This window comes from Macaca mulatta, chromosome 8, assembly GCF_049350105.2.
Source record: "Macaca mulatta isolate MMU2019108-1 chromosome 8, T2T-MMU8v2.0, whole genome shotgun sequence".
Classification (NCBI taxonomy): Eukaryota; Metazoa; Chordata; class Mammalia; order Primates; family Cercopithecidae; genus Macaca; species Macaca mulatta.
This window is the reverse complement of record NC_133413.1, coordinates 30262745-30285076: the sequence shown is the minus strand read 5'-3', so window position 1 is coordinate 30285076 and position 22332 is coordinate 30262745. Positions and strand designations below refer to the sequence as shown.

Sequence of the window (22332 nt, the reverse complement as noted above, 5' to 3'; positions counted from 1 at the left end):
TTTATTATTATTATTATTATTATTATTGTGGCAGCCTAAATTCAATACTTGTTTTTGAGACCTTAGCTTTGAATCAGGTTGGCAGAATCCCTGGCTTCTTTCCCTATCAAGAGGAATCTATACTTTACTAATAGAAGTACATATTGCATTGGGCTTGCTTTTATTTTTTTAAATAAATTCATTACAAAATATTGACTTATATCAAGCCTATGGTCACCTAAAGCCCGCATAAAAATGAGCTATTCATCAGGTTCATACAGAGTCTGCCATACAACTGGTAAGTGACAACAGTTCCTGAATGGAGGTCTTCTGATTCCTGCTTCTGTGTACTTTTTAGCTACACTACACTGCTTAGCAACCTTTACTGTTATTATGCTTTGAAAAGTCACTTACTCGCCCTATCAAATATAAAGGCTTATTATGTGATAGCAATTAAGACAATGTAGCCTTGAATAGAACAGCAAAACACATTTCACATATGGGAACTTGATATATGACTAAGGCAGTATTATAGATCAGGGGAGAAAAGATGAACTAGTCAATAAATGTGCACGCAACCTAGATTCCTCACATGCGCAGCTCACAACAGGGTTCGTGCTATGAGAATCTAATGCTGCTGCTTACCTGTCAGAAGGCTCAGGCAGTAATGCAAGCGATGGGGAGTAAATACAGATGAAGCTTTGCTGGCTCACCCACCACTCACTTCCTGCTGTGTGGACCTATACTGGTCCGTCGCCTGGGGGTAGGAGATCCCTGATACAGGGTATAACTATCATATTCCTGAAGACATTTTTATTTTTACTAGGGTTCTCCGTTTTTGTTTTTTTTTTTTAAGGGATGAGACAGAACTAAAAACTAACTGTTCTTTAGTCATAGAATTATCTGATTTCCATGTTTATTTTCTCTTACTAGGCTATGAACTGTAGGGCAGAGGCTGTATTTTACTCACAGTTGCTTCTCCAGCAACTATCAATATGCCAAAATAGTACATATATAATAAATGGTTTTGCACTAATGAATGAATTTTGTAAAAGGGGAAAAACAAATTGTGGTTTAAGGGAGAACAGTTCCTAGATTCATTTAATATTAGACCTAAGAAAAAAACCCTACAGATTATTCAATCCAATCCCTTAAAAATTTTAGAGATGAAGAAAGTTTAAACTTAGTGACTAGCCTACAGACACAAAACTAAAGATCTAGCCAGAACTACATGATGTCTCTCCAAATACTCAAACTTGTGTTTTTTGCATAGGAAGAGGTGTAAAGTGATGTTAAGTCTATAGACTTTGGAATCAGCTCACATCCCAACTCTGTAACTTACTGTATGACTTGGGATAAACTGTATAAATATATGAGACTGAGTTTTCTCATTTGTAAAACTGAGTACAATATAACTTACTGGGCTAATGTGAGGATTAAATGAGATGACGTGTATAAATTGTTGAGCACAGGACATGACACACAGCATATAACTTAAAAAAACTAGAAGAAACTATGATTATTAAACTATGTTGCTTCTAACTCTACTATTCTCATAAAATACTAAAATTATTTCGTTAAATTGGTATGGTAATGCCTTCAAAGATTACTGGAAATACGTCTTATTCACATGTGTTTATTATAGTGATATGTTAGAATTCCTTTTTATTTATTTACTATAGTGATAGCAGTACTAGATTATATTGAATTATTATTATTTTTTTTTGGAGACAGTTTCACTCTTGTCGCCCAGGCTGGAGTGCAGCACGTGATCTAGGCTCACTGAAACCTCTGCCTCCCGGGTTCAAGCAATTCTCCTGCCTCGGCCTCCTGGGTAGCTGGGATTACAGGCGCCCCCCCAACTACACCCGGCTAATTTTTGTATTTTTAGTAGAGACCAGGTTTCACCATATTGGTCAGGCTGGTCTCGAACTCCTGACCTCAGGTGATCTGCCTGCCTTGGCCTCCCAAAGTGCTGGGATCACAGGCGTGAGCCACCAAGCCCAGCATATATTAAATATTTTTAATACTATTATGCAGTAGAGTAAAAGGATGATCCTCAAAAGTAGTAATGAGAATGCAACAATGACAATTTATATGGGACAGAAAAATGTCATAGGTCACCAACCACTGTTATAAAAGAATGATCAAAGATGACATAGAATAATACTTGCTATAGACGAGGGGTCAACAAACTACAGCCTGAAGACCAAATCTGTTGCAGTGCCTGTTTCTACAAATAAAACTTTATTGGAATACTTCCTTCCATTTGCTGACTTATTGTCTATGGCTGCTTTTGTACCATAGCAGCAAAGCTGAGTAGTTGTACCATAGCCACAAAGCTGAGTAGCTGCAACAAAAAGCAATGGCCAGCAATGTCTAAAATGTTTATTATCTGATCTTTTACAGTTTGCCATGCCCTACTGTAGATAATGGCAAGTACATTGAATTTTTTCCTAAAAATGTGTAAGCTATTTGCATACCAGGTATTTCTGCAGTTAAGACTTAAACTGAACACACAGGTTATTCTGTTTAACAGAGGCCAGAATAACTTGTATATTTTATCATATTTATCCAAAAGTGTCATTTGACAGCATTTTACAACCAGTACATAACAGTATTAACGGTTTCTATAAATTTCTATAACAGTCTATGTTTCCTTCTTATCCTATTCTGTAATATTTTCTGGCAAAACAAGAGATATAGAATATTTTTTCAGGGAATTCTCATTCTTTTCCTCTATTACAGAAACTAAATAATTTTGAGGTTTGGCCCTAGGAAGTCATAGGTAGGCAGGATATTTACCAATTTAAAGATTAGTAGCAAAAAAAAAAAAAAAAAAAAAAAAGGTTAGTAGTACTACATATTTATAAAAAAGAATTACTCATTGTCTAATGTTGGAAGCATAAAACATACCCATTTCCCTCATGGTCCTTTCATAAACAATTCTGACTCCTTTTGGAGCTGCCTGGTAAAGGGAAAGACTCATCAGAAAATGAAGCTAAAATCATAACAAATTAGATTTAATGTTATTCTGCTATTTTTGTATTTTTCTGAATCAAGACTAGATAAAACAGATGGGATGCCTTGTGTGCTCAGAAGAACAGAAATAATATTTTTTGTTCGTTTTCTATAAAAATCATTTTGCTTTGAGACCAGGTCTCCCTCTGTCACCCAGGCTGGAGTGCAGTGACGCGATCTCGGCTCCCTGCAACCTCTGCCCCCTGGGTTCAAGCAATTCTTCTGCCTCAGGCTCCTCAGTAGCTGGGATTATAGGTGCGTCGCCACCACAGCCCAGCTACTTTTTGTATTTTTAGTAGAGATAGCGTTTCACCATATTGGTCAGACTGGTATGGAATTCCCAACCTCTCAGGTGATCCACCCTCCTCAGCCTCCCAAAGTGCTGTGATTATAGGCATGAACCACTGTGCCTGGACTATAAAAATAATTTTTAAAGAATTCTATAAATGGTTATAATGTGAATTTGACAGTCTTGGTTAAGCTGCCTGTATAACACATTTCTGTTGCTGAAATAAAAGTTCTAATGTCAAAATTCCTTGGGACACACTGCATTAAATTAGATGGATGAAACAGATGAAAAAAACGAAGGAAGGGGCATTTTAGGAAAGGAAGGAAACATGTGCTTTTCAAAATCGATGTTTAAAAGAAAAAAATTACTCTAGTGCAGAGTATAGGATAATCCTTTTTAAAGCCTCAAGAATTATGCACTTGTAGTAACAGGAGTTAATACTGAAATTTTACTTTGTGCAAAGCACTCTGGTAAGAGGTTTAAATTTCTCATTTAATCTTCATTGCCACCCATGAGGTACATATTACTGTATTTAGCATACTATTTCCTGCATTTTATATGAAGGAATGGTAGCAACAAGTCATAAACCCAGCCTGTCTGATTTTAAAGCCCACATTTTTAATGAATATCATGCTAAATTCAAATTCTTTTCTAGAAATATCAAGAATCTTTGAGAACTGTAACTCTTTCATAGGATACTTTGAAATTCTTAGAAGGCATTAAACAGAGGAAATTATTATTAGACCAAAAAAACCCAAATATCTGTAAAATTACTGATCTGTTATTTTTAAATACACAATATAAAAAAAGTATTCTAGAAATAAACCAGCTTTTAAATTGTGAAATACTACTCTGACTACTCAGACTATGTTTCATAATTAATTCATAATTTAGGCATTCAATACTACTTTTCAAGTATTATTTAATAAACATTAAAAATGAGTCTTCTTGCTAAAAATGGTTGGTATAGTATTTTAAAATCTAGGTAGTGACATCAAAAACAAAGAGAGGCTGAAAGACGGTCATAGCCAAGAGGAGGCCAAGGAGACATGACTACTAAATGTCACCTCCTGGGTGGGATCTTAGAACAGAAATGGGACGTTAGATAAAAACTAAAGAAATCCGAACTAAAGTATGGACTTCAGTTAATAATAATGTATCCCTATTGGTTAGCCAATTACAACAGATGTACCACAGTGATATAAGATGTTAATAACAGGGAAAGCTGGTACAAGGCATATGAGAACTCACTGTATTATCTTCACAATTTTTCTGTCAATCTAAAACTGTGCTAAAACCTAGAATTTTATTTAGAAAACAGAAAAAACAAGCCAGTGAAACTGTTTTCAGCAACAGCACTCATTTTAAAATACTTTACACCCAGCCAATTTTTCTTTAAATTATCAATTTATATTTACGCGATTTGCACTAAACCCAATTGGTATTTTGAAAAAACACGATAAACAACTCACGAACTGATTTTTTCAGATATTTGAAAGTTTCTATAATATGAGAGATAACTGTAAAGCAACCTTACTGGTTTTTAAGCAAATATATTCAAATATTTTCTCTTTCTAAGTCACCTGAGGAGACTGCTCCATCATTGCTTAAAACATTTAAAAAACTTACTAGGAATTATCATCATCACCTACTAAGTGTTCTATAAGGCACACTCAATAACAGCAGATCTTTATTCAAGTATGTGGGGTATTACTTCAATATAAAAATTTCACATCACTGGTGCTCAATTCAGAAGTCTGTATAAGATTCCTCTAAAAATAAATTCTGAACAAAAACAAATATTAATATCCTAATATCTGAATATTTAAAAAATCAAAGTAGGGCAAATTATTGTATAATTCCATTTATATGAGATATCTAGAATTAAATTCATAGAGACAAAGTAGAATGGTAGTTGACAGGGGATGTGGGGAAGAAGAATGGGGAGTTATTGTTTAATGGGTGCAGAGTCTCACTGATTGATTGGCTGATTTTTATTGAGATAGGGTCTTGCTCTGTCACCTAGGCTGGAGTGCAGTGGTGCAATCACAGCTCTCTGAAGCCTTGACCTCTTGGGCTCAAACTATTCTCCTGCCTCAGCCTCCCGAGTAGCTAGGACTACAGGAGCATGCCAACATGCCTGGCTAATTTTTATATTTTTTGTAGAAACGGGGTCTTACCGTGTTGCTTAAGTCTTCTCAGTTTGAAAAGATGAAAAAGGTACTGGAAATGGATGGTGGTGATGGTTGCACAATGTGAATTTACTTAATGTCACAGAACTGTACACTTAAAAATGATTAAAATGAAACATATACATAACGTGTGTGTGTGTGTATAAAACGACAATTAAAAAAAACAGGTGGCTGGTCCTCTAGTTTATCTGTAGGCTACAGTTCAGATGGGCTATAGTTTGCTGATCCTTAAGCTAATGTAACTGTGTAAGCCACATTACTTCTTTCTGCTTTAAATGCTTTTGAATGGCAGGAATGAAGCCATGCTGTCTATTTGAAAAGGTTGTTGTGGATATCAGTAACCACAGATTTTACCCACAATGACGTCTATATGAATAAGAGTTCATATTTATAGTGCTTTATTTTTTTTGAACAGGCCAGGTTTAACTCAACATCTACTTACGCAAGCAAGATTGGAAAGTACAAGAATCACAAAGGAATTCATGGGACTCACATATAGAATAAAACTTTAGCCACACCAGCACTATCTTCTAGAGCAGTCTCTGAATTATTATGCTAAAGAGAAAGGAAATCCTAGAAAAAAATACTTATTGGAGGGAATTTTTAAAATGTATCCAAGTGTTATTAACCCATGAGATGTTAGGGTAAAAAACATCCCTTTCCATCAGCTTTGTGAAGGGACATTTCTGTGAAGAACAAAAAGCCAGAGAGAGATTCCCAAACTTCAATAAAGGTTCTCAAAAAAAAAAAAAAAAATCATAAAGTTGCTTAAAGCTAAGTTCAGGAGACAGAATGAGTGTGAATGACCAAACTGGTTAATAATGGTCTTTTGGTTAAATTTAAAGTAACTATTAAATGTATTTTTAAAATTAGAAAATATTGACAATAAATGAGTTAAGCTTTCAATTCAAGAATCTAGAAAAACAAAGTAATTCTAAAGAAAGCAGTAGGAATGAAATAAGACCAGAAATAATTGAATTAAAAAGATAATCTTTGGTGGGCACAGTGGCTCTTGAGAGGCCAACGAGGGAGGATCCCTGAGGCCAGGAGTTTGAGACCTGCCTGGGCAGCATAACAAGACCCCATCTCTACCAAAAACAAACAAACAAAAAGAAATAATCCTTTAACAAGATTGATCATGGGGGAAAAAAAGAACATATATATTAGGAACAAAAACTAAAATGGTAAAAACATTTTAAAAATGAACAAATTTATGCCAATGTATTTGAAAAGTTAGATGAAATAATGTTCCAGAAAAATGTAAATGAAAAAAAAAAAAGCCTCAAGAAGAAATAAAAGACCTGAATAAAACCATTAGTATTGAAGAGATTAAATGGTTAACTTACAAAAGCCTACTTTCTTAACTAACTTCTTTCCTTTCACTTCAAAGATATGAGGACAGAGTTTTACAGGAAGACGCGCAAATCCTTTCCAAGAGTAGGCAGCTCTTACGTGAAACATAAAACTTTGAAAGCAAGCGAGACAGAATGGTCCCTACTTGCAAACAACATGATTTCTAGAAAGAATATCTAAGAGAATCCATACACAATCAGAACTAATAGGGGTTCAACAAGGATGTCTGATATAAAACCAATACACAAAATCAATCAGGCCAGGTACAGTAGCTCACACCTATAATCGCAGTCTTTAGAAAGCCAAGGTGGAAGGATCACTTGAGACCAGCCTGGGCAACACAGGGAGACCCCATCTCTACAAAAAATAAAAAAAATTAGCCAAGTATGGTAGCACACGCCTGTAGCCCCACTTACTAGGGGGGATGAGACAGGAGGATCACTGGAGCCTGGGAGTTCATGGTTACAGAGAGCTATGACTGTGCCACTGCACTCCAACCTAGGCAACAGAGTGAGACTTTGTCACAATAAATAAATTTAAAAAATTTTTAAATGGCATGCCTGTACACCAACAACCAATTTAATGAAAATGTAAATAAACAAGATATCAAAACTCAGTATTGCAAAAACAGCAATGTTCCCCAGATTCATTTATAAATCGAAAACAATTTCAATGAAAATCCTGACAGTGTTTTCATGGAAAATTGATTTTAAAACTCATACCGAAGAGCAAAGCACCAAGAATAGCTAAAATAGTTTTGAAGAAGAAGAACAAGGTAAGGAAGATGTGAAGTTGACACATGGTTATACAAATGAGAGAGCCTAAAAATCAAACTTGTGCATGAAAAAGGTTGCATTACAATTGAAATAGATGAACTATTTGATCTATGATGCAGAAAGCACGTCTTATCCATATGGAAAAATAAAATTATGTTCCTTACAACATTCACAAAAATAAATTTTATGGGATTAGAGATATGACTCAAAAAAGCAAATTGTAGAAACTGCTAGAAAAAATACAGCAGGCCCTTTTAATGACTTTAGTGGCAGGGAAGAATTATCTTAAAACACAAAAGACAAAGCACAAATAAAGTGAAAAGACAAGCCACAAAGCAGAAAATATCTGTAATGCAAATGACTGGCAAAGAATACCAAGAATATTTAAACAGTAAAAAGCAAACAATCTAACAGAGCAATGGACAAAGATAAAAAAATAGGTAAATCACGGAGAAACCCCAAATGGCTGATAAAAATACGAAAACACATTCAACCTTACTTATAATAAGAAAAAGGTAAATTACTACAGAATTGACATATTATTTCAAAGGTTGGCAAAAATTTAAAAGCCTGAGAGTGCCAAAATGGGGACAAAGGGGAAACGCATACTCTGGTGTGAGTATAAATTAAAATAACCACTTGAGTTGAACGTGCTTATGGCCTACAATGCAAAACTTCCAATAGAAACTCTTGTTCATATGTAAGAAATGAAGGTGTTATAAGAATATTCACTGAAAAATGGCTTAACAAAAAATTAGAAATGACTATAAAATTCATCAATAAATGAGTGAATAAATTACAGTATATTTATACAGTAGCATACTCCACTGCAGTTAAAACAAATTATCAGTACACATACCAACATATATATTCTCAAAAACATAAAACTGAGTTTAAAAATGAGCTACAGAATGATCTCACGTATATGCATTTTAGAAACTTGCATCAACAGCAAATTTCATGGATACATAAACACTCAGCAACAGTATAAAAATATTCAGGAGAATGAAAAATACCATATTTATGAGAAGAGTTTCTCTAGGGAGGGAGACAGAAGAGGAATGGGAATATGGAAAGGAACAGAGGAGGTATTAACTGTATCTTTAATATTAGATACATAGGTACACAGACAGATATAGATACATATGCCATAATTTTAAGATTTCACGGTAGTTGGGTTGTGAGTACATGGATATTTATTTTCTATATCTCTATATATTTGAAATATGTTATAAATTTCCTTTATATTAGTAAAAGGAAACATTTTAAAAACTAGAGTTGTAGTATTAACATAAATGCAACTCAAAAACAAAATGTTGAGTTAAAGAATTTAGTCAAACATGGGTGAAACAAACATTTTTTATAACTACATATTTATTGGTAATTGTATCGGCTTTTATGGGAATGAACAACTCCAAATTCACGATGATGGTTGTCTCTGGGGAGCGAATAAGAGGAACAGGATGAGGGAAGGGTACACAGGAAGTTTCAGCTAAATTTATGACTTCTTTTAAAAGTCTGAAACAAATATTGCATTTGCTAAAGCTTACTACTGGATGGCTTTTAAAAAACATATTTATATGTAAATAATGGTAGCAACAACAATAATAGACAATAACAAGTAAGAATAGAGCCAACATTTTGAGCACCTATTATGTAGTAGCCACACTTCTCCTATCCAAGGACTAACCAGGCCCGACCCTGCTTAGCTTCCGAGATCAGAAGATACCAAGAGCATTCAGAGTGAAGTGGCCCTAGACTAGTAGCCACACTTCTAAGTATTTACATGCATAATCCTAAAAACAACCCTAGGACGTAGATTCTATTACTATTCTCATATTATGAAGAACTGAAGCAGAGAGAGGTGAAGTTCATCCAAGGTTATAAAGTTAATTAATGAAAGTAAGAAAAGAAGCTAGGACTCCTACAGTTTAATACCTTACAGTTTAATACCTTTGTTGTTATTATCATTTGTTATTCATTTCTGTATGATGGAAATATTTCTTAGAAAACACTATTAATCCCGCCCCCAACACACACACATATATATTTCAGTGTAGCTCAAACTGGTTCTAAAGATGCTAAAAGAATTCTAGGTATGTCATGAAAAGAGCAGCATCCCAACTACTCTACTGATTTACATGTTTGAGGTTTGCTATTTTTTAAGACCATTATTTCATGGTCATAGCCCTAAAATAATAATTTACAATCTTAGAAACTGACATGGGGAAGCATAAAATATAACTCAACATCTCTCTCTCAGAAGGAAAACTGGATTTTTACCTTTAGGTCTGAAAACTCGTATTAGGAGTTTTTAGTAAGCAGTTCTGGCAAGAAATTGAATGAAATTTCAATTACTCATTTTTTCCTAGTCTCTTAAGTTATGAGTTGGTTTATTTTTAAAAAATCAGTACCTAATATTATACAATGATAAATATCATTTGTATAGGACTATTTATACCAAAATAAAAGGGTAATTGGCATTCTCAGTGATCAAAAATGTATCAGCATTTATTATGTGCTAACCCCATACTCTCTGTAGCAGTAACCATTTCTTAAATGTACATTTCTGTTACCATGTCTTAAAAATGTCTTCTCTTCTCAAGCTATATACCCACATTCTCATTACTATTATCTACAGAATGTCTTCAAAACACAAAAAAAGAAATTCTTCCTTTCAAAGAATTCACTGTATAGTAGTAGGGGAAACAGACTAGTAAACAAAAGTTATCTGTAATACATAAGTACTTCAATAAAGGTATTTAAAAGTATTAGAGTAACAAAGGTTGGAGGAGATGAAAAGGTGGCTGGTGCACTTTTATAATAGGAAATCTGGAAAATGACAAACAGGAGACACCACATTAGAGTACTCTTTTAAGAAAACTTGTTTTAAAAGAAACAAGAGAGGCTGGCATGGTGGCTCACGCCTGTAATACCAGCATCTGGGGAGGTCCAGGAGGGAGGATCACTTGAGGCTAGGAGTTCGAGACTAGCCTGGGCAACGTAGTGAAACCCCATCTCTTAAAAAAAGAAATAAAAAATGAGCTGGGCATGGTGGTGCACACCTGTAGTCCTAGCTAATCGGGAGGCTGAGGCAGGAGGATTGCTTGAGCTCCTGGAGTTTGAAGCTGCAGTGAGCTGTGATCACGCCACTGCATTCTAGTAAGACCCTGTCTCTAAATAATAATCGTAAATATATAAAAGAAGATAGGGTAATAGTAGGAACATAGATTCTAGAAGTACTAAAGATGGGAGAGAGAAATACTTAGCATTAACTCTTCTGATATATTTTCCTTGACTACATTTATCGAAGACTAAATCCTAGCTGTTCATTTACTACTCATGAGCAAGTCATTTAACATTTCAAAGCTTCAAATATGATGCTAGATGTTCAAGAACTCTAAATTACAGAGGGAATCTGAATAAATGATCTCTAAAGTTCTTTCTAGATTTGAAATTCCATAATTCTAAGACTACCAGAGGCTCTGAACTCTAAACTCAAAAAGAAATCACAAAATATTCAGTATGTAAAGAGGAAAAATCAAGATCATTAAGAGTTTTTATACTTGCATCTTATTTTTGCAAAACTGCTATTAATAAAACAATTTCTAACCTGAACATCAGTAAAATTCCCATAAAAAGACAGCACATTTTTATAAATGTTGGTAAAGTGCTTCTCCCCCACAATACTGCACACTTCTGGAAAAAAAAAAAATCACCAATAGAAGTACACTGCTTAAAAGCCCATAGCGTAGACTTGTAAGTCATCTTTTAAAATGAAGATGTCTATCAAATATGTGTATTACATATTTACTACAACGTATTTATCTCACCCTTAAAATGTTAACGTACAAGTTGAAGATTCATGACATTTCAAAAAACAGCTGATATTAACTCATTATAGTAATATGCTTTTGTTTTATTACTACACATTCTGAAATTTGTAACAAGGTTTCCCTTACCTGATATGGACACGGAATGTGATATTCTCTGCAGCGTTCTTGTATCCACGTTGTTTCCCAGATGCCACGGTAAGCTTGTTCATAAAAGTAGCATCCAATTACAACCAAGAGTGGTACGAGATAAAGAATGCTGAAAACACCAATCCGGATCATAAACTTCACTAATTTATCTTGGTTCTCCTTTTCTAATGGAATCTCAATTCGAACTCTGTTTAGGGATATAATGCCAGCTAAGAGGAGAGAAACCCCAACTACCACATACAGGCAGAGGGGGGCAAGAACAAAATATCTCAATGCATCAACATCGTAGAGGCCAACAAAACACACGCCACTAATATTATCACCTTCAATTTTATTCATCGCTAAAAGGATGATAGTTAGAGTTCCAGGGATGCCCCATGCACTGGCGTGAAACAGCAATGCTTTCTTCTCAATAGCTTCACTACCCCACTTTGGCACAGCTGCTAAAAACCATGTGATGGTAAGAATTACCCACCATACACTGCCAGCCATAGTAAAAAAATAGAGTACCATAAAAAGCATGGTACAGGCTTTATTATGAGATCCTTGTGTCACTGTGGAAGCCTTATATTGTGCAGGGATGGAGGCATTGCAGGCTACTCGATCCTCAAGCAAAAATCCAATGAAGAAAATTAAGGATACCATCATGTAGCAGACTGCATAAAATATAATAGGCCTTTCAGGATAACGGAATCTTGTGACATCAATCAAAAAAGTTAAAAAAGTAAACAATGTGGCAGAGAGGCAAATGATTGAAATCAATCCTATGAAATAGCGAGCAAATGATAGTTCTTCTCTCCTGAAGTACATATTTGGACAAGGAGGTGAACAATCACGCACGTGCAGAAAAGAATAACCCAGATCAGGATCAATTTTTAACTCTCGGGGACACCAAAAACCATAGTCTCTCTGCACTGCCACTGGGGCTCCTTCAGTTGGTTCTCCAGCTAAATTCAGATCCACAAGTCGAGGATACGGCTCATCACAATCTGGGAACCTAAAAAACAAAACAACATGAGAACTATTTTTACTTATGGGGAAATCTACCACGATCTAACAATTTGGATTTCCAAATCTGGCACTCACAACCTTATTTATTCCTGGACAGCAAATGTAATATGTAGAAATAAAGTAAATGGTGATATCTTGTTTGTGGTCCATACAACCAGATTTTTGACAGTTGAGCAAAAAATACTAGTTGTATGTCTTGAGAAAGTATGATAGCCTCGAGACAAAGAAAACAAGGTTGTGTTGCAGATATTTATGCAACTAAGGAGACCATTATCATGAACTCCCTTCATCTTTAATTTTTTTGCCAATAACTGTTTCTAAGACTTTAGACTCCCAGTAACTAGCTGTTTGCTGTTTTATATGCATCAAATAGTTTCTAAGAAACTATCATTAAGTTTGCCAAACACATATATAACCTTATACTGTAGATGATTAATATCTTCAAATTTTTTAGATTTTCTAATACAAACCATTTTCTTCACAGATAATTATAAAGCCAATGACAGAATGTATTGCATTCAAGTATTTATTGGAACACTGCAATATGCCAGGAGTTAAAAAGATAAAAATACAGATCTCTATCCTTGAATCTAGAAGGAGACACATACTTATAAACACAACATACACAAAATATAGCAGTGTGACACTCTGCTAGCAATTAAAATCTGTATGAGGTACAAAAATGATAATGATAAAGACAAATTAATTACATAAGTGGTAGGAATTATGAAAGACTTCACAGAGTAAGTTCCCCAATACAGGATTTTAAATCATTATTAGCAGTAAGCCAATCAGCATTCTAGTAAGCAAATATAAACATAGGCATAGGTGTCTGAACAGGGTGTGTTTGTTACTGCTGGAACATAAAGTGTGCATGACTTGTGGCAGGAGATGAGACTGGAGAGGTAAGCATGTTGCAGAAATGTGTGTGTGTGTGTGTGTGTGTGTGTAAACATTAACAAAATTTAAAACCATGTAAACACTACAATTTTCCCATGTTACCCGATACTGATATATCTATGGAAATTATTTGTATATCTAACTGCCAACCCAACATATACACTTAGATATATAATAGGCACCTCAATCTTCAACCCTTCTGAAAGCAAATTCTTGACTTCCACTCCACAGGTTTCCCCATATCAATAAGCGATTATTCTATACTTCTAGCTGCTCAGGCCAAAAACCTTGGGGTTATCCTTGATGTCCCTTATCTTTCATATACACATCACAATCTACCAGCATTTCCTGTGATTCTACTTAGTGATACATCAGGAAACCGACCTCTTCTCATTTCCTCCCCTCTGGTGCCCAGTCTGAGCCATCAATACTTCTTCCCTGGACTTCTAGAGGGGCCTCCAATTGATCTCCATCTCCACAGAGCAGCTAAAGTAATCCTTTAAAGATATGCTACTCCTGTGTCCGTGATCTTCCCTCTCTTCTGCTTAAAACCCTCTAATGGCTTCTCATCTCAGAGTCAAATCCAAATTCTCTACCACAGCTATACAGACCCTCAGCCCCAGTACTTTTCTGATCTTATTTCCTTCCATTCTCCCTCACTCACTTGGCTCCAACCACTTTGGTCTCCTGTCGTTCTGAGTTTAGGAAGCATGGTTCCACTTCAGAGTCTCTGTACTTGCTGCTCTGTTTCCCCTCTGCCTAGCCTGCTCTGCCCCCAGATATCATCATTTGTTTTCTCACTTCATTCAAGTCCCTGGTCCAAAGCCTCCTTATCAAAAAGGACTTCTCCAAGCACTCTATAGAAAATAGAATCCCTCTGCTCTCCTATATTGTATCCCTATCACCTACCGCATTTGTTCTTATTAGCATTCATTTTCCTGTGACATTGTCTACAATTTTATTTACCTCCACCACTAGAATTTTCACTCCATAAGAACAGGATCTCTGTTTTCCTCACTGCTCATTTTTGGCATCTAGAATAGTGCCTAGCACACCAAAGACATTCAATTGACATCTGTCGAACTAAAGAATGTTGGTTGAGTGAATATATTCATATAACCCAAACCCAAGTAATCAGAAAGGTAACCAGGAGCAGTGTAAAAGACAGACTTGAGTGGGGCAAAAATGGGGGCAGGGACACCAGATGTGCCAAAATGAAAGCCAAATAAGGCAGCGAGAATGAGATGGATATGAAATTAGTTAGCTAAAAGCAACAGAATGCATAATTTGAATGTGGGAGTTAAGATCAATGAAGTAGGAACAGAAGATACTTCAAGGGAATAAAAAAGTAAGCCAAGAAGTAAAATCAATTTTACATATGCCAAAATTGAGGTTGCTGAGACAAACTGAGGCCAGGATTTCCAATGGCTACTGGATATATGTTAGGATTTTCAACAGCTGCTGGATATATGCAGGTTTTGAGCTCTTCAGGGAGAGGCTACAGATTCAGGTTTAGGAATTATCAGTATATAAGTAAGAGTTAAAATAGGTGAGATGAGATTATCCAGCAAGGGCTGTAGAGAACAGGAGCCAAACTCTGGGAAGCACCATTATTCAAGGGGCAGAAAAAAGAGGAGGATCCAGGAAGGAAACTGAGAAGGAACAGTCTGAGACATAACAGATCACAATAGTTCTCTTACACGATGGACTGAATCATTTTCAGGAAAGGAGGACAGGCTGAGGTTGAAGGAAATAAAGGTGAGATACAAGTTTAAGTGATACAGATTTGGCACAAGTGCTGAGGAAAATGAACAGAAATTTTTCTGACCAAGACAAGTGGTTACAAATAGAAAATACAACTGCTGTAATTTCAGAATCATTAAATATACAGCATAATCAATTTGTAAAAAATTAATCAGTCTATTTGGAGGTCTAAATAAGTACAGTAAGAGGAATGAGATGAAACTGCTATCAAACATGTTATTTCAAGTGATAGACCACAACATTTAAGCTAAATAAAGAAACAAATGAGACCAGAAAGGGTCTATTTAGGATAAAAAGATAAAAATTCTGGGGTTGTCCATGAATTATTAGAATAGGTGCTGTCTTCGTCCATTTTGTGCTGCTATGACAGAATACCTAAGACTGGGTAATTTATAAAAACCAGGGATTTATTTCTTACAGTTCTAGAGGCTAGGAAGTCCAAGTCAAGGGGGCCTGCATCTGGGAAGGAGGTGCATCCTTGGTGTACCAACCCATGGCAAAAGGGCAAGAGAGCATGGGGGTCCAGGGAGGAAAAGAGGCCAAACTCATCCTTTTATCAGGAACCCACTCTCGCAACAACTAATGCCCTCCTGAGATAATGGCATTAATCCATTCATCAGGGTGGAGTCCTCATGATCTCTTAAAGGTCCCACCTCTCAGCACTGTTGCACTGAGAATTAAGTTTCCAACACATGAACTTTGGGGGACATGAATATTCATGAAACAATCCCCACTGCAGTGGCACTCAGAGGCAGAGCCTGGCCAAGTGCCGTGGCTCAGTTCATAATCCCAGCACTTTAGGAGGCCAAGGCGGGAGGACTGCTTAAGGCCAGGAGTTTGTGACCTCCCTGGGCAACAAAACAAGACCCCATCTCTACAATTTTTTTTTTTTTTAATTAGCTGGACATGGTGGCACGCACATGTAATCCCAGCTACTTGGGAGGCTGAGGCAAGAGGACTGATTGAGCCCAGGAGTTTGAGGCTGTAGTGAGCTATGACTGTGCCCCTGCACTCCAGCCTGGGCAACAGAGCGAGACCCTATCTCCAAAAAAGAAAAACGAAGTGAGGTCTTTGGGACAATTAAGGGATTAATGTCCTTATAAAAGAGGCTGCAGAGTGAGCTTGCCCCTCTTGCTCTCCTGCCACATGGGGATACAGTGTTCCTATCCACTGAAGGATGCAGCAACAAGGTGCCATGTTGGAAGCAGAAAGCAGCCCTCACTAGAAACACAATCTGCCTGTGCCTCTGCCTGAGAAATAAATTTTTATTATTTATAATTTGCCCAGTCTGTGGTATTTTGTTATAGCTGCACAAATGAACCAAGGCAACCAGTATAGTAGGTACAAAAGTATGAGAGCCATGGAAGAATAAAAGGTTGCTATGAAAGTTCCCTTTGAGGCTGGGTGCGGTGGCTCATGCCTGTAATCTCAGCACTTTGGGAGGCCAAGGCGGGCAGATCACCTAAAGTCAGGAGTTCAAGACCAGCCTGGCCAACACGGTGAAAACCCGTCTCTACCAAAAATGCAAAAATTAGCTGGGCATGGTGGCGGGTGCCTGTAAGCCCAGCTCATCGGGAGACTGAGGTAGGAGAATTGCTTGAACCCAGCAGGCAGAGGTTGCAGTGAGCCGAGATTGCGCCACTGCACTCCAGCCTGGGTGACAGAGCGGACTCCGTCTCAAAAAAAAAGAAAAAAAGAAAGTTCCCTTTTTCAGAATTTAAGATTTCAAATTTAGGCAATCCCAGGATATAATGAGGACATAAAACAGGTTTAATCCTATCAAAACAAATTTTAAAAATAAAGATTATGAGATTTATATGCTTATATATAAGCTATTAAAATAAAAAGACACCTAAACAATAGGCGTTAAATACAAGAAGCATAAAACAAGAGTTCCTACCCAGGCAATTCATAATTGTTTTATTTACGGACTCCTAAAAGAGAAACTAGCAACATTTTCAGGTGTCTGGAGAGAGAAGAGATGAATGGTTAGATGGGACTAAATAAAAGGGCAGGTAAAATAGGTGGGAAATAGACAAATATGAGAAAGCAGAACATCAATGAATTGACTACAAGAAGCTAATACAGTAGTCCCCATTTAACATCATAGATAGATTCTTTTAAACTGTGACTTCAAGCAAGACACCATACAGCAGGTCCTTAAAAATCACTGTTTTTTTTTCAACGTCATTTTGTTATAACGTTTATAAGAAAACAAATTGGTATCCACGAGGCTAAGGCAGGAGAATCGCTTGAACCCGGGAGGTGAGGTCGCAGTGAACCAAGATCATGCCACTGCATTCCAGCTTGGGGCACAGAGTGAGATTCCAGCTCAAAAAAAAAAAAGAGAAGAGAAAAGAAAACAAATTGGTTTCATTAAATGTCATTCTGCTTAAAGTCACATATTCTGAGAACCTATCAACAACGTTAAGTGAGGACTTACTGTACAGCATTTATTATTTCTTAAGTTTCTCCATCTGTCAAGTAAGTAACAAAATCTGCTTTACTTGCCTCCAAGGGCTATTGCCAGACAACAAACAAAATTATTTTTAAATATGAAGGAGAAAAGAAGGTTGCTTATAATAACAAAAACCTGGAAACAACCTAAATGACCATCAGTAGAAAGCTAAATAACTGTAGGATATTAATACAATTGGCCACTACACGGCAATTAAAAGGAATGTACCAGACCTACAGGTTACAGGTACAAACACAGATATATACATACAAAAATGTTGTGTTGTTTATGGATATGCATATATGTAGTAAGAGTATATAAGCAAACATGGGAATGATTTTAAAACAAATTCAACATAAAGATTATCTCACTCCTGGGGGGTAAGAAGATAATAAGCTCAAGATGGATAATAAGGAAAAACCTTCAATTCAACCTGTATTGTTTTATTTCTTAAAAAAAATCTGAAGCCAATATTACAAACTGTTAAGATTGGGCAAAGCTAGATAATAATAGATACATAAGTATTCACCTTAATCTTTATCCTTGAAATATTTCAGAATACAAATAGGTAAAACATTGTTATATAATAAATATATTATTACTAATAACAATGCTCACTCAAACGAAACTTTAAAAATGTCTAATAAATCCTCAAAACTTTAAGACATGCTTATTATAGTCTATATACTGGATGTAATTTGAAAAGTATTTGACATTTTCTGGATTTGGTATGTTAATACTTGACAGAAAAAAAGAACTGAGAGAACTATTCTACAAGTCTATAGTTAAATCATAAAGGTATTTAAGCTCCTGCAATGATGAGGTAATAAATGGTTTTCTTCTCTGTATAATTTTTCACAAATAGCACTATTTTCATAATCAGAAAAAAATGTTTTAAAGGGGGAAAAATCAACTGTCTTGATTATGTAATTCTTAACTCTTTTAAAAACTTCTTCACAGAAATGTTTTCTTTTTCATTTAGTGCTTCCAAATTTCTAAGCAAATAAACAATTCTGAGGCCATAAAACTGCTATTCAAAATTAATGACTAATATGCACACTTCAAAAAAAGTTTTTTAAAACAGATGGAAAAGAAGACAAGTAATTTCAAACATATTGCAACATAAGAAATGATCCATGAAAATCTACAATTTTCGCACCTACTGCATTCCATATCTTCAGGCCAAGGAACACCGAACATCTCCATGAGCTTCGAACACTCACTGTAAGCCCGCTGACACAGCCTACGACAGGGAAGTGTGACACGTCCATATTCCATACAAATAGGAGCGTAGAGTGCACAAAGAAAAGGCCGGAAATCCCGAGAACAATCCAGATTCACCATAGGGTGGAATGGCTAGGGAAAAGTTAAAATTGAATAATTAGTTAAAGAGCTGTATACAAGTTAAAGCTTTCTATAATATTGCAACATTCTCTTTTTCATTAAAAGAAAATTCTGAGGGTTATTAAAATTCTCTGAAGGGGAGTTTTTGGTTTTTTAAATAAAACTCTCCTAGCCCTACCCTTGAAGATTCTGATTTAGTTAAATGTGAGGTGTATCCCAGAATCTATATTTTAGGTGATATTAATGAAGAAGCAGGGTTGAGAACCACTGACAATATCCATTTTACAAAGAATAAATACACAAAAGACATGCACCAAATGTTCAAAAGTGTGACTAAATCGGTGATGGGATTACAAGAAATTTTAGTTTTCTTCCTTTAAGTATTTCTTCCTTTCTTTTTCTTTTCTTTTTTTTTGAGATGGAGTCTCGCTCTGTTGTCCAGGCTGGAGTGCAGTCGCATGATCTCGGCTCACTGCAACCTCCACGTCCCACATTCAAGCAATTCTCCGGCCTCAGCCTCCCAAGTAGCTGCGATTATAGGCATGCACCACCACGCCCAGATAATTTTTGCATTTTCAGTAGAGACAAGGTTTCCCCATGTTGGCCAGGCTGCTCTCAAACTCCCCACCTCAGGTGATCTGCCCACCTTGGCCTCCCAAAGTGCTGGGATTACAGGTGTGAGTCACCACACTTGGCCTCATTTAAGTATTTCAATTTCTAAATTCTCTTCAATTAACAATAGTCAACAGGAGAGAGAGGACAAGTAATAGGAGAAAAAATGGGAGGAGGAGAGGAAGGTAAGTAGCAACATAGTAGCAATTTAAGCATTGAGGGTAGGGAAAGGGCTCTCACTTTGGGCTCAAATTTTCTTGATCTTTTTTTTTTTTTTTTTAAAGACAGGGTCTCGCTCTGTCACCCCGGCTAGAGTGCAGTGACAGGATCTCAGCTAACTGCAACCTCTACCTCTTAGGCTCAAGCAATCCACCCACCTCAGCCTCCTGAGTAGCTGTGACTACAGGCACGCACCACCACACAGGTTAAATTTTGTATTTTTTGTAAAGACAGGGTCTCACCATGTTGCCCAGGCTGGTCTTAAACTCTTGGGCTTAAGCAATCTGTCCACCTCAGCTTTCCAAAGTGCTAGGATTACAGCACCATGCCTTTTTCACATTTTAAACAGAGTTCTTTATACTGTGAAATCACGTGATGTAAACAAAGCTAATGCTGTAAGTTAATATTAAGGGAAAAAAAACAGTAGCCCCAAACATAAAACCCAGTAAAATAATCATTTCAACCACAGGAATAGAAAAAATATCCCAAGGATGTGCATCTGTGCTTTTGACTATGGAATATTTTTTGCATTTATTTATATAAAAGTTTGAGTCATTGCTGATTTTGAAGTTGTTAGAGATATTCTTACCACCAGGCCTTTCTAATGTGGACGAATCAATTTGTTTCTGCACTGATGTATATTATTTTCCAGAGCCTCCTATACATAATACAATTAGAAAATCAAGAGTCACTTAAAGAAACTGATGTCAGAGAACTATAAAATGAATATAATAACTGATATATAACAAACTATGACTTTCACTTCTAAGAAACTCTGTATTACACCAATGTTTCCATCAAGAACAACTTACAAAGAGAAAAAAAGTTTTAAGTTATCTATTTAAAGCCACTGGAGAACTGCTAAAGAACTTCAGATGGAATAAATTCAAAGAGCAGGAAAGTACCAACAGGTAGCCTGATATGTACAGCCACTTTTCGAAGCAGGTATTTGTTGAACTGGGCATAAGACAAGAGGCTAGGAATCAAGCTTGGCCTAGGCTGTGCTGGAGAACCTGAGAAACTAGCAGAGCTGTAAGTGGTCTTTTCAGGCTATAGAGACAAAATTGGAAATGAAAGAAATAAGATCTAAGTGAGAAGTGGGAAGGATTGAGCCTAACACAGAGTCAGTTTTCCCTATGTGTATCTGAAAATTCTAAAGCTACACAGGGAAGGAAGCCAAGAAGCTAAGCAGAAAGAGAACAGAGTGGAGATTCTGGCAGTCTTATCAGTCTAAAGGACATGAATTACAGTTCAACCTCCACACAGCATCTCAACATACCAAACTTTCTGCTGAGAAGTCCTGAATGACTACACCCTAGTAGCAGAGACAAATCAGAGGGAGAGACCTACCAACACTGCAATGCAGCCTCTAACTCAGCTCAGTTCCTGACTGAATTAACTGATACAACAGCTCACAGCTGTAATCTCAGTACTTTGAGAGACCAAGGCAGGAGGATCAACAGCTCACAGCTGTAATCTCAGTACTCTGAGAGACCAAGGCAGGAGGATCACCTGAGCTCAGGAATTTGAGACCAGCCTGGGCAAAACAGCAAGACTATCTCTACTTTAAAAAAAAAAAAAAAAAAAAAAAAAAGCTAGGCATGGTGGCATATGCCTGTAGTCCCAGCTACTTGGGAGGCAGAGGCAGGAGGATCACTTGAGCCCAGGTGTTCAAGGCTGCAGTAAGCTATGATCGAAGCTGCAGTGAGTTACGATCACATCACCACATTCAGCTTGGGAGACAGAGTGAGACCCTGTCTCTAAAATAAATAAATAAATAAAACAAATAAATAAAAGTAAAGTGCTAATTGCATTTATCTGCTAAGCAGAAAAGAGGATTAATCTTTTCTATAGTAATATAACCTATCTGGAATCTCACTAATATTTTATAACGTCTAGCACTTAGTAAAAAATTACTGGGCATCTCAAGAGACAGGGTGATATAACTGAAAACCAAAAAAAAAAAAAAAAAAAAGTGGTGATCCAGCTCTTAGAGTTAACAGACAAGACTGTATATAACTATGACTATCTTTTTTATCTTCAATAAAAGATAAAAAAATTCATCAGAAAGTCAGAATTATAATAGAATTAAAATTCTATAATTGAAATTATATTACTGAAATTAAGAACTTATTAGAGATATCAAAAGATAAGACTTGCAGAATAGAAAATAAGGCAAAAGAAAATATTCAAACAGAAAGAAGGTCACAGACCAAAAAATACAGAAGAGAGGGTAAGAAACATGTAAAACACACAAAAAAGATCTAACACATGTAAATGCAATCTCAAAAGGACAGATCAGCAAGAACGGGGCAGAGGCAAAATCTACAAAGATGATGGCTAAGGATTTTCCAAAACTGATTAAAGACAATCACCTACAGATTTGAGAAGTTCCCCAAACCGCAAGGATAAATACAAGAAAACCTCAGCT

The 22332-nt window shown here is 36.2% G+C and overlaps 1 protein-coding gene across 4 annotated transcripts in view; it reads right to left on the bottom strand.

The window, feature by feature from the left end:
* Nucleotides 1-22332, bottom strand: part of FZD3 (frizzled class receptor 3) — a 70722-nt gene that overhangs the window by 24456 nt on the left and 23934 nt on the right. For all 4 annotated transcript variants that reach the window (XM_015145072.3, XM_015145071.3, XM_077942649.1 and 1 more), the window contains 2 exon segments: nucleotides 18886-19082; nucleotides 11573-12590 (listed from right to left, as the gene is read on the bottom strand). In XM_015145072.3, coding sequence (XP_015000558.1) covers nucleotides 11573-12590; nucleotides 18886-19082 — 1215 coding nt within the window.